Here is a 13,172-nt window from a genome sequence, read left to right on the forward strand (position 1 = left end):
GAGGCTACTTCTAGAAAATATACTGTTTGAAATTAAAAACCTACCAGTCAGCTCGTCGTTATTTTTTAACCCCATTAAGTTCTGGTTGTGATCTCAGGTACTTTGGAAGGGTATAATAGACGTATTGGATGCAATAAATGTCGTTTTAGACGATGTATCTGTTGTTTTTGAAATATTTGACCTTTTATTATTTGATTCCGTTTGAAATAAATAGAAATAAAAATGAGGTTCTATTAAAATACACAGTGCAAAAGGAAGGTATTAGTATAGAAATTATCAACTGCAGAATTATCATTGCAATCAGTTCAAAATTCTGTATACATTTGAATTTTCAAAGCTATTGTTGAATTAAGAATTAAGGTTTGAAAATAAAAAGTCGTGGTTAACCTGCAAACCATGTTCGGGTTAATGTATATTTCTTTTGACCCCCCCCCCCCCCCCCAACAACGCCAGCTGTATCATAATTTGATCTCACTATGAATTAAATACAATTATAAACAAACGTACAATATTTTGAGGGTTCAGTTTGAAATTTGGGATGTCAATGTCATCGTAAAATATTTTAAACCGTTACATTTAAATACTGTATGCACGGCAATATGCTTATTTCTTGTAGACTACATGTATGCCTTTGCATTACTTGACAATTCATATAAAGACAAAACAATTTCTGAGAGTCAGCTTAAAGAAGAAGAGCAAGAAAAACACAAATTAGCAGATAAAGCACTTCCAATGAATATTGCTGTCACCAGAAAAGAGATGACAGTTGTTGGGTGGTCTCCAAATCTTCTCAAGAATGCAAGCGGTGAGGTATGGTATCTTTAACGAGTTTTCAGAACAGCTGGGTGGTGAACGTTTTGTCACTGAGAGCATCACGAGCCCAGTAGTTAGCATTTTTTGTGTTGACTGTGTTAACAGGAAATATCATTGATGTGTTCATTTTTATTTATAAATTTGCTTTTCATAAAACCAAGAATTATTTCCAAACACTAAGGTATAAGTGACGAAGTCATCTTCAGTTCAGCTGTTTGGAGTAATTGGTCATCAACTTCATATTTTACAATTTTTATTCGAGCGCAAGTATCATTTTTGTATTTTATTCAGATTTTAATGAATGCGGTTAAAATCATTTTGTTAGTTAAGGATTTGGCTCATACCCTAAGGTTTCCAAATCCAAAAACTTTGTATAGAATTGACGTTTTTGGTCAAATAGGTCAGTTGAAATGCGATTAGTTTATGACGTCGCAGTGATATAACAGCTGACTCGTTCCGTCTGAGGTGTCCCGTACCATTTGCAAGCAAATTAACCATATTTATCAAAACTTAAAGAATTTTACCATTTTTCAACTTTCAAGAAAAAAATAATTGTTTTGAAAAAGTTTTTTGCTCTATTTACAAAATATATGTTTTATTTTTAAGATTTAAAGAACCATATACATGTATCCCCCTTCCAAAATAATCTGAAATGTCTGCGAACCAGAGCGGTTGAAACAATTAAAAAGTATTTGACCAAAAACAATCTAAAGATAACATCCGATACAGATTATTTTTAATTGATTTGTAATCAAACCAACTACACACTTTCAATGTAACTTTTGAAAGTTCCATTGAACGCATGGCTGCTTCTGTGTATTCACTTTACTTTGAAAAGTACATTGTGTCATATATAAATGGTGCAACATTCATCACATGTGCAGTGAACTACCAAAGTAACGGAAAATTGTCTTTTTTTTGCATAGAACAAAGATATGAAACACTGGAACGTATCAGGAGACATCAGAGTATGTGATGCATCTGGATATGGGACTGAGGCTTGCTTTAGAACGTCGTTTATGTGGTCTGAAAAATATCAAGAAGTAAATCTACTTGACCATTTAACAGCAGAATACTTAGATTCGGCTCCTGATATACAGGTAAGACGCTTTCGTTGAGTAGATATGTTTTGGTTGATGTTTCATTATTGGACTTTTCATCCTTCGATTGAGACGTTACTGATTATGCCTTGACATAAATACTGATGACGGTTGTCTATTTTAAGTTTGAAGTTTGAATTTTGTATTTTCAGTTGCAATTTTTATGCAAATTAAACGAGAATTTAAATTCGGTTTGGAACCATACAAATACTTTTAATTTTTTGTTATCTTTCATAATTCGTTTAGTATCCTGTATTAGACATGTTAGGCATATTTTAGTGAGACAACAATTATTGTATTTGATTACGCTGAATTAAATCAAAATATCAAAATATCAATGAAATGGTGGAAAGATATAATGTCTACGACTCTAAGAGTTGTGTTTTCAATGCAATTTCAATTTATATCCAACCGCTGACTAAATGACAAAGAAATAAAGACTTAAATGATTACAGTATGTTTCATTTTTAACAAAAATGTTTTCCATAATTTCTGTGTACAGGTGTCTGAGTGGTATAAACAAGGGCATTGTTCAGGAGGATTCTACTGCTTTACAGCCCAGCTCATGTCAGACGATGGTCAGGTAAGATGATATGTTTCACCTATACACTATTTTAAAATGTGACAGAAAACGGTCAGTTTAGATAAAATATGTACTGTATCATTGTTCAATTCATTCAAAGGACATCTTTGCTCTCAATGTAAAAATCGGAAGTTCAGCAAACGTTTTTGAGTTATGTCATTGTTTGTCTACTCAAACGGACATTAAGGATCTAAGGTAAAATTAAATAAATTAAAACTGATACTTTAAGCTGCAAGAGTATTAGTTAAGAATAAAAATAGACTAAAAATATTGATAGGTCATGAGGTACCTTTTTGCAATATTTAATTTATGAAATATGGCGGGAAAAGACTTACTCGGACTTTTTCCATATAGTTTCATTTTGTATTATTTTTCGTCTGAAACCAAAAGAAAGACAATCAAGTATCTGCTTAAATTTGGTCAAATGACCTTTCATTAAGTCTTATATATATATTAAAATATGAATAGGTGTTATGGGGCAAAGTATTTTACCATGTATCATATGGAAAAACACCAAGGAGTCCAAACATTTGACACCTATTCCAAAACCTCACCTTAGTACATGCTTAGATATTTGCAAATAAACACCTAACACTCTCTGGTATATCAGCTCGCTTAAACAGTACAGTCTAGCAACTTTATTAATTTTATTTGCAATGCGCCAATGTTCACTTATGTCTGCATTCTATAACCCGCGGCCTCAACATATCATAAATCAATACACAATCTGCAAAAGAATTCATGTGCATTACCAATCTATTCAAGCATATACAATTTTAAAAACGTCTACTTTAACCATAAGTATGACTGAACCAAATACAACTTTGACAAAATATAAGTGGTTTCAGAGATGTCCAGACTAAGCTTTCCGAAGGCAAGCGCCGAATGAAACATAATTAATACACCAAAGTTCTATAGTTTCTGATTCGGAAACAAGTGTAAATTGAATAGATCTATTGGTTCGAAAAACCATGGATTTTAATCACAGGGTGTGTCGAGCGCACACAGTACATTGTTATTCATAACAATATAAGTTTGTTTTTCAATAGCATGAACATCAGAAATTCCGTACATTGTTCACTACAAGTTTTTCAAGACATACTTTAAAACATATTCATTATTCATTAAATGAAATGAAATAATGGAATATTTAGAGATGGATAACGCATGCTTTGTCAGTATAATGTTATTTTAAGAAACAGAATGTCAACATTGAAAGTGAAGCATAGGTAAGGCAGCGGTTAATTTCCTGTGTCTGTTATTTCATTAGCAAAGAAATTTAGTTGTTCTTTTAACTCCGACGGAATCAATTGGTCACTTGATGGTCGCAAATACCCGGTAATGATTCTGCTTACGCGTCGCCTGTAAACCTACTTACGACCATCACACTCACCAATTGATGCCGTCGGATCTAAAAATACAATACAGTTATCTCCTAAAGGTACACTTAAAACGACTTATCTGGTATTTTACCTTTTCAATACAAAATTTTATAGGTAATAAAAGAGTTTACAACAGGAGAATTAGGTTCGTTAACTAATAGCGATTGGACAGAAGCTTCTGTGACTTTCTCTGGTTATGGACCTGGAGTGAGGATTGTCACGTTTTCATCTAAAGGTATGTTATCTTAAGATAGTGATATGACGCATTGATAAAGCTTCAAATAGTTCTACACTTCGTTTATCTCCAAGTGTAATCAAACTATTACTTTGGATAAGCCGTATTTATCACAGGTGCAGGAATATTTGTTTTTTAAGGAATATATTTTCGTTTATGATACGGTCTTTCAAAAGAGGGACGAAAGAGAGACAGTCAAACTCATAGATCGAAAATATACTGACAACACAATGCCTAACAAAAAAAAGACAAGCAGACTATATTAGTGCTCAAGACTGTTTTCATATAAATGCCACTGATGAGTCCTATGTAGAAAAAACGCACGTTTTGCGAACAATATTATAAGCCTTGTATCTTTTTATACCGTACCGTATCACCAACTATCAGGTTTATTCTATATTCTCGGTAAATATTATTATCGCTTTTTTACGAAATTTTCTTCTGAACTTACTGACTAATAATTTCCTTTCTCATCACAGTACAAAAATATAAAAATTATCGCTAGAAACTAAGGGCGCGCGTGCAATTGTCAATAATTCCAACGATAACAAATATATACATCTATCATGTGTGCAGACACGATGAATATAAAGGGTCCTGAGTGCACTTTGTATGACTTGATCAGTGCACTTTGTATGTCCTGATAGATGTTTAAAGAAACCCATATGTAGCTGTTGTAAATATGGTGTTGAAGTTATAATGTGTTTATTGTTAAATTATTGTTTAAATGCTTAGTTTAAACATATTTATTTATAGTGGATTGGGAAACAAGTTTTGCAACTTATATAAATCCCTTTCTACTTTGCGGGTGCAAGTGCTGCCTTGTAGCGGCATTAGTCTACTCTTTTTCGAAATCGACAAGGGTGTCTTTAACGTGCAAGAGATATGGCTCTCTCTTAACACGGGTCAGCCATGTATCGTCCCCTTCCGACGAACTATCATCGTTTTCTCAGGACCATACTCACAAATGGTGTCAAATACTATAATGAATACATATATAGTTTGAAATCGTTGTTCTAATTTTCATTTTCTAAATTTATTAAATACAATGTAAAGATACCAAAACTGTGTCTAGGTTGTTTAAGACTTGGTTAAGTATGGTTCAGACTAGGTCTAGAATGGTTCCGACTAGGTCAAGAATGATTCAAACTAGACTAAGACACATTTAACATGGTTAAGTACAAGTTCAGACTATTAATTATGGTTCAGACTACAGTCGAGTATAATTTAGTAGATTTCACACCAATTCAGACTGGTCGAGTAGAAATCAGTTCAGTCAAGCACAGAAATAGGCCATTTCAGACTTTTTCTGGTGTGTAGTGGTGTATCATATATCAGTCAGATATCTATCTTCAATTTTACCGTTGACCCCTTTGATAGTAAAAAGTTTACTAATTTGTGTTTGGTGCATACCATTTCTACTGTAGCACTTAAATTCACAAGATCTATGATGATAGTTGCCAAACATATCTATCATATATCATATCAACCTACCTATTGTAATTGTTGTGAATTTGTTCTCGTCCTGAATATGCATGAAATATTTGCCACTGGACGTAAAGTAACCAAGAACCAATCAATCAATGTTACTATAATAATCATTGTTGCTATATGTGTATTTTTCCGTTGATCTTTTAGTGTGATAACTTTTCATATCATGCTACTCGGTTGGAATTAAAAATTGTCGTCAGAAACTATGGGCTCACATTTCATTGTCAATGTAAATATAAAAAAAAATGTCGTCAGAAAGATTGGGCGCACATTTCATTGTCAATGTAAAAATAACGACGCCATTTTAAAAATGGCGTTAAACAAAATATCTATGGTTTTTCAAACTGGAGGATGATTATCGGCCTCATCTCAAGCCTGTCGACCTTCGGTGAGATTGTAGTTGAGAATAATAATTTCGTTTAAAAAAAACACATCGATAATTAACAATTATATAATCAAATTTTAATTAGGTAAAGACGACAAATACTGGCAAGGGTATTTTGGTCCATATATATCAGCTGCTGGAATTCGTGTGAAGAAGGAAAGCAAACCAGCCAAGAATGACAGCTTTTCAGATATTGATCAGGTATTGTAATGCCGGCCTTCCACCGTATTATACATGTTATAGTAAACCTATCTTTATATCGTTTCTAGAAATTATTGAGGAAAAAAAAGAGATGTCAGTGAGATATCTAATGTTGAAAATTATATAACACTTTCAAGGATATGACTGATCATTGTATGTTAGTATGTTAAGAAATTTTATTTCACTAACTGATTCCATTTTATCGCGGTAGTTACCTTATTAGACTCAAATACAACTGTAGAAATGATCTACTTATAAATTTAAAGCCAAAACCCAAACCTTTCTTTATTGATAAAGATCAGTCCATGTTTACAAACAATATTAACATAACCTGATTTCCCTTGTGTGATCCATGGTTGTCGATTGGAAAACAAAATAAAACGATTTATGCCATTAGTCGGATATTTACCTAAACGCACACAAGAACACCTTAATCGGTTTAAAAGACCTCATAAATTCAAAAGTATTTTTTATCAAAACCTTAAGAAGCACAATCATCCTTTCAAATATTAAATAATTCAACCTTTAGGAGTAGTTTATAAGCAGTCCGAAAAATCTCATTCCAAATTTGTATGATCACGGAAAATAGTCGAATTAAATTGAAAATAAAAAATACAGACAGTCTAACCTCTCAGTCACAATCCTAGTAGTCAGCACTTCGGTGTTGACATGAATATCAATTATGTGGTCATTTTTTAAAATTTCCTCTATCAAAACTTTGATTTTTTCGATAAACTAAGGATTTTCTTATCCTTGGAGTAGATTACCTTAGCCGTATTTGGCACAACGTTTTGAAAATTTGGGTCTTAATGCTCTTCAACTTTGTACTTGTTTGGCTTTACAACTATTTTTATCTATGCTTCACTGACGAGTCTTTTATAGACGAAACGCGCGTCTGGTGTATTAAATTATAATCCTGTCACCTTTGACAACTATCATAATGACAATATCATGGAAATTGGTAATATATCTAGACTACAATTCTGTTAAAATTTTTGATTTTGTTTCTAAAACTGGTTGTGAAGTCCGTTCTTATGGGTGTAGAATAGTTGCAATCAAAGAAAATTTCGTACCAACAATACAGATATTTCGGACCTTTATTTATATTTGAAAAAACAACGGTAGACATAATTTGTCAAGATAACAAAGCTCTGTTCTTTGCCTGTTAATAAATTACATCTAATTTTGGAGGAACGCAACACAGTTCCATATTGTAGTTTCAAGTATGGAATCGTCCAAATTAAAATTGCATATTGTTATTCTAAATTGTTTTGATAATCTTGCAATTCTACAAATGCAAAAAAATACTAAACCAATTATGTTGTTATCATTTAATAAAAATTCCTTGAGTGTGGTTATTACCTCTTTATAAATATCAACTCTTTGAATATTCATCTTTTAACAGACTGACGTTACAAACAAAAGATCTAGTTTAGAAAAAATGGTGACGAATATTCTGACAAGCAATCAGAGTATGTTCGAAGATCTAGTTGAAGACGAAAGTAAGTATTTAGGATAACACATAATACCAATCAAATCAGAGAATTGTTTTCTCTTCAAAAAGCCAATCAAATATCATTAGTCGTAGGGGGACATAACACAAATGCTGCCTGCAAATAACAATTCAAACTGAACACTCAAATGGCCTCAAAATCCAGAAGTGAACATAAATGTTACAATGGAGCAATTGTGTCAAATTTGAAAATCAACAACGTATAACTAAATGTTATTAAAGTTTCTACCTTATTTTTTAGGTTATACAAGGCTTAAACTTTTTCAGCATGTTAAATGATTTCATTTGATATTTTCACACCAGAATAAAATAATTAGAAAACAAGTGGATTAAAAGAAAATTAGTTGAGTTGCTTAGTATCATTAATGAGTTTATCTAATACCAGTCTTATATATATTATTGAATAGGATAGGCACTTCTGTTGATATTGGAAACTATAAGGGAAAAATATGTTTGAGAAAGGAGTCAGTGCCTTTAGCCTTTTTGCACTCATGTCCTTATATATTCGAAATAGCAGCAATAATTTCTGTGCGAAATAACATGGTGCAGTTTCATTCAAGAGGCATATTGTGAATTCATTTATATTCGTTGGTAATAATTTTGATGGATGAAGAAAAGATTGTATTTTCGTTGATATTTAATTTCGAGGTTTTGCCATGGTCTGCATACTAGATCATTGAACAATTGTCCTTCGTAAATATTTGATTTCGAGTTTTTTTTATTGTCTGCATACTCGATCATTGCACAATTGTACTTCGTTGTACATTTCAAACTTGGTCCAACTTGTAACAACGAATTCCACGAACATTGTAATCCAACAACAAAAATTAATCCATAGCATAAAATATCAAATGTAATTTTGTAGATTTGCCAGTTGACCAGGAGTTCGAAAAGCAAACAGATATGTCTAATGAATTGCATGGCTGGAAGGGAGGCAAAAAACAAACTCACAAAAAGAGGGAAATCAGAGTGTTCGTGTCAAGCACATTTCGAGATTTCACAATGGAGAGGGAAGCAATTATCAAAAAGGCTTTCAGAGAGGTGAGTGACAAAATGTCCTGGGCATGTCTGAAATTTTCAAATATGCTATACCAGAAAAATCGGTAAATATTTGATCTGATATATATTTCCAGAATCAAAAGTATAACTGAATATTGTTAACGGTCATATTCATCTAAATACTATTTCTTTTTGTTCTTTGTATCAAGAGATAATTGAAGTTACCATAAAAAGTAAATATTATGCTTGAAATTAAAAAAATGGACATCTATTAGGTATAAGTCTGTTAAGATATATGATATGCTACTCAAGAAAAGCTGACTCATTCAAGAGTTAATGACTTAATAACATTGACAATTCATGCATAGCAATTCAGAAAAACAATAAAAATCAACAAGTAAGGAACGATAACACGTCCAATAAAAATTGACAACACTTAGGCAGAAAAGGACAAAAAAAAAAACAGACAAAAAAGACGGTTAACAGTACAAAATTATTACACAGAAAACTGGAGATTTAGCACAAAAAGACCCCATCATGATATCAGGTGAACCGAAAGGGTAAGCAGTAGCTGGTATTATACGTATGATTTCGATTTGTGGCCGAACTGTAGGTGTTAAAAACCTTCTGCAAGCATGCTGAAGACTAAAGTCCTAAAGGAATAGTTCCCAAAAAAGCTATTTGAAAATTTACCCAAAATTTGCCTACGATGCAACTTATGTTCAATACAAGGTAAAGTGTACATTTCCCTAGAAACTTTTGCATCAAAACCAACTTCAAATTCTACTAATTTAAAGAATTTGCCGGTTTGGCACTATAATATTTATCAAAGTAAAGAGTTTATGGCGCTTCAATTTTAACCAATGTTAAACGTTAGTAATATAAGGATACTGATTTGAGATGGGAATTGTAACTTCGGCGTACTTAAAATGTTAACACCCAATTTGTAAATTATGTCTATAAATAGTAATATAATAGTGTGTGACATTATATGAAATATGAATTAATACATAACTTTATTTTCAGATAAATCGTCTTTGTGTAGACAGAGGTGTATTCTTTACTTATGTCGACTTAAGATGGGGAATAACAACAGAACAAACAAATGATGGGAAAACAATTGCTATATGTTTACAAGAGGCAAGTATAAACTATTACTATATGTTTACAAGAGGCAAGTATAAACTATTGCTATATGTTTACAAGAGGCAAGTATAAACTATTGCTATATGTTTACAAAAGGCAAGTATAAACTATTGCTATATGTTTACAAGAGGCAAGTAAAAACTATTGCTATATGTTTACAAGAGGCAAGTATAAACTATTGCTATATGTATACAAGAGGCAAGTATAAACTATGTCTGTATGACAACTATATTCTGCAACTATAATCAATTGCTATACTATTACAAGAGGTATGTAAAACTATTGCAATATGTTAAAATAGATACCAGTGAAAATATTTTCATTCGGCATGTCACCCATTCGTTAATGTAAGAAGCAATAGATAATCATATGTGTTTCACGAAAGTGAAACTGTTTAGAAGTACTAAAAAAACTGTTTTTTTTTTATATTCAAGAAGCTAGTTATTAGTTTTGTTATTTCAAGAAGGAACTAAGAGGGTGTAAGAGTCAAATTAATCTCTTATCAGATAACTAAATGCTTTGCAAGAGACATGTAAAATAATTGAAACATGAAAGAGACCAGTAAGCACAATTGGTGTATTTCAAATGAAAAATATGTCATTTAAAGGACATATTACTAAAGACATTATTACTTATTATTTCCATCCGTGTGTTTTTTTATGATAAGAAACAGAAAGTTGTAAAATTACCACAAAAAATACTGAACCGAACAATTGATAACAGACATTGTTTGTGAAATTCTAATTGAATCTTAGAAAAGTGTGAAGTCAATTATATTTCAGATAGACCGATGCCGGCCATATTTTATCTGCTTGATGGGGGATAGATTTGGGTGGAGTCAAACAGAAGAAAACAAAGATGAAACTCTTAATATGACTTATGACTATGCAATAGAGAATAATCCAAATCTGAAGTGGATTGATGATTACAGATACAACACAAGTGTTACACAGGTCAGTTACCAGATAATAATTAGACAGTGCAAATTCCATAATTGATTTTTTTTAACCAGCATCATCTTGAAACACAGTGTTGAAACTATAAAATAGCTCCTGTTTTCATGATTTATCATTGGCTAAGTCGAAAATGATAAAATGATCACCATACTGAGATGTTTGTCAAATATTGACAAATGGTCCAAAACGTGATAAAGTTTGCTTCCAGAATGAAGAAAAGTCTCACGATCCACCTATGGCTTATGAATTGTTTTTGAAAAATAATCATGGTTTCCTATGTTAACAGGAAAACATCACAGCTTGTATGTTTTATTTTTTGGATCTTATTTATCTGGACCTTTTGGGTTATAGCTCTCCATCTTTTATATAAGCTTTGCATTTCAAATATTTTGGCCACGAGCATCACTGAAGAGACATGTATTGTCGAAATGCGCATCTGGTGCAAGAAAATTGGTACCGTTAATTTTATTATACTAGTATTCAAAAGAAGAAATAACAAACCAATTCACATGAATTTAGTATTTAGTTGCAGAATTATTATAGAATCGAACTAAATTAAAGGTCATATACAATGTTTCCCAACATGTATATATAGAGTACATATGACTCATTAGTGACGCTGAGATCAAAATATGTATAAAGCCAAACCAGTACAAAGCTGAAGAGCATTGAAGACTCAAAATTCAAAAAAATTATGGCTAAGTTAATCTATTCATGGGATAAGAAAATTATAATTATAACAATGTTAACAGAATGAAATGCATATTTACAGTGGGTTAAATATTTGGGCTTAGGACAATATGGTTCTAGATGAGATAAATGAAGGTATTTAAGGAAATACTGCTGTTTATAAGAACAATGTCACAAATAATATTTGGAGCAAAGATAAAATCGTACTTTATTCTATTCGAACGGCACTGAGGAGTTTTTTTGTAGACGAAACGAGCGTCCGACGTACACAATTTTAGTACTGTTATCTATGATGAGTTAATTAATGTCTTTGTTATCAGTCAAATTTCATAGAAGACAATCACCCGTTGAAATAACTTTTTAACATTTACAACAAAATGACTAAGAATTTCTACGAAAACTGAAAATATGTATTCATCATTTACGCATTATAAACTTGACAATATGTTTTGTTTTAGCTTGAAATTTTCCATGGTGTCCTCAATAATCCAGATGAAGTAAAAGACAAATGTTTCTTTTATCTCCGTAATCTTCCATCACAAGATGAGGTGCCACCAGAACTATATAAGGTACATTACATACATATCCAATATGATAAAACTTAATGTCATTTGTTTTCCTTTTGATAACTGTAACAAAATATGACTTTGCCACTAGTTTATTGATCAACAAACATCATTTGATTTTTCTCGTCCATGAGAATGATGAAAGTTGTATCAATAGTTTTGTTTTAATAATAAAAAGATTTAAGGTTATGAAGTTTTAGTTCGTAGATAGTTATGGTTAACAACTGTTGGCTTTTTCGGGTAAATCCCTGTAACATTTTTTTATGTTTTTGTCTTTTTTGTTTTTAATTTATTCTTATTCCAGCAATCGAATGTCCAAATGTTCCGATACTTATAATACACGACTGTAAAAGTATCATCGAAACACTTTCAATTATGACTTCGGACTGTATGAATATTTCATAACCACTAAGTACTAACAAAATGTTCCCAAGTGGAAAACTTCCGAAGTTGTAACATCTATATTTGATATTTGTAGCGTCTAGTTAGTGAATCTGAATGGCATAAACAACAACAGGAATATCTGAAGTCATTGATACAAAAGAATCCAAAGATCAGTGTAAAGAAATTTAATAAAGCTGATGAAGTGTCTGAACTGATCAAGCAGGTAATTATCTAAAATGTGTTACTCAACTATGATGAAATGGTTATCTGCTTGCATGATTGGTCAAATGTAATTCAGATAAAAAAAAAATACTTGCTGTCGGTACATTATATAGAGAGAAAAATTGTCTTATTGACTGAGAATTTAATAAAAAAAAAAATGCCAGACAAGGAACAGTTACATTACATTAAATATTTAGCCTGTAACAGTTTGCTATATTGACCATATGTTTATATTCTGATAGGATTTAAAAGGCTGTGTTGATCAAGAATTTCCAATTGGAAGTGAATTAACAAAACTAGAACAACAAGGTGAAGCACATGCAGCTTTTGCATCACAGAGATGTCGAGTTTACATTGGAAACCAGAATTATTTTACAGAAATCAACAAACACAGAAGTCAGAATATATCACAACCATTCATTATACTTGGAGAATCAGGTAACACAACAGAACTCAGAATATATCACAACCATTCATTATAATTAGAGAATCAGATAATAATACAT

The 13,172-nt window shown here is 31.6% G+C and overlaps 1 protein-coding gene across 1 annotated transcript in view; it reads left to right on the forward strand.

Annotated features, from left to right (window-relative positions):
• The window catches only part of LOC134720848 (uncharacterized), a 41,729-nt gene that overhangs the window by 13,006 nt on the left and 15,551 nt on the right, over nt 1–13,172 (forward strand). The window contains exons 8-19 of the mRNA XM_063583407.1: nt 617–810; nt 1,740–1,913; nt 2,416–2,496; nt 3,993–4,113; nt 6,075–6,190; nt 7,596–7,692; nt 8,569–8,744; nt 9,729–9,842; nt 10,631–10,801; nt 11,953–12,063; nt 12,539–12,667; nt 12,909–13,104. Coding sequence (XP_063439477.1) covers nt 617–810; nt 1,740–1,913; nt 2,416–2,496; nt 3,993–4,113; nt 6,075–6,190; nt 7,596–7,692; nt 8,569–8,744; nt 9,729–9,842; nt 10,631–10,801; nt 11,953–12,063; nt 12,539–12,667; nt 12,909–13,104 — 1,680 coding nt within the window. The remainder of the gene's footprint in view (nt 1–616; nt 811–1,739; nt 1,914–2,415; nt 2,497–3,992; nt 4,114–6,074; nt 6,191–7,595; nt 7,693–8,568; nt 8,745–9,728; nt 9,843–10,630; nt 10,802–11,952; nt 12,064–12,538; nt 12,668–12,908; nt 13,105–13,172) is intronic.

The sequence above is a fragment of the Mytilus trossulus genome, chromosome 6, assembly GCF_036588685.1.
Source record: "Mytilus trossulus isolate FHL-02 chromosome 6, PNRI_Mtr1.1.1.hap1, whole genome shotgun sequence".
Classification (NCBI taxonomy): Eukaryota; Metazoa; Mollusca; class Bivalvia; order Mytilida; family Mytilidae; genus Mytilus; species Mytilus trossulus.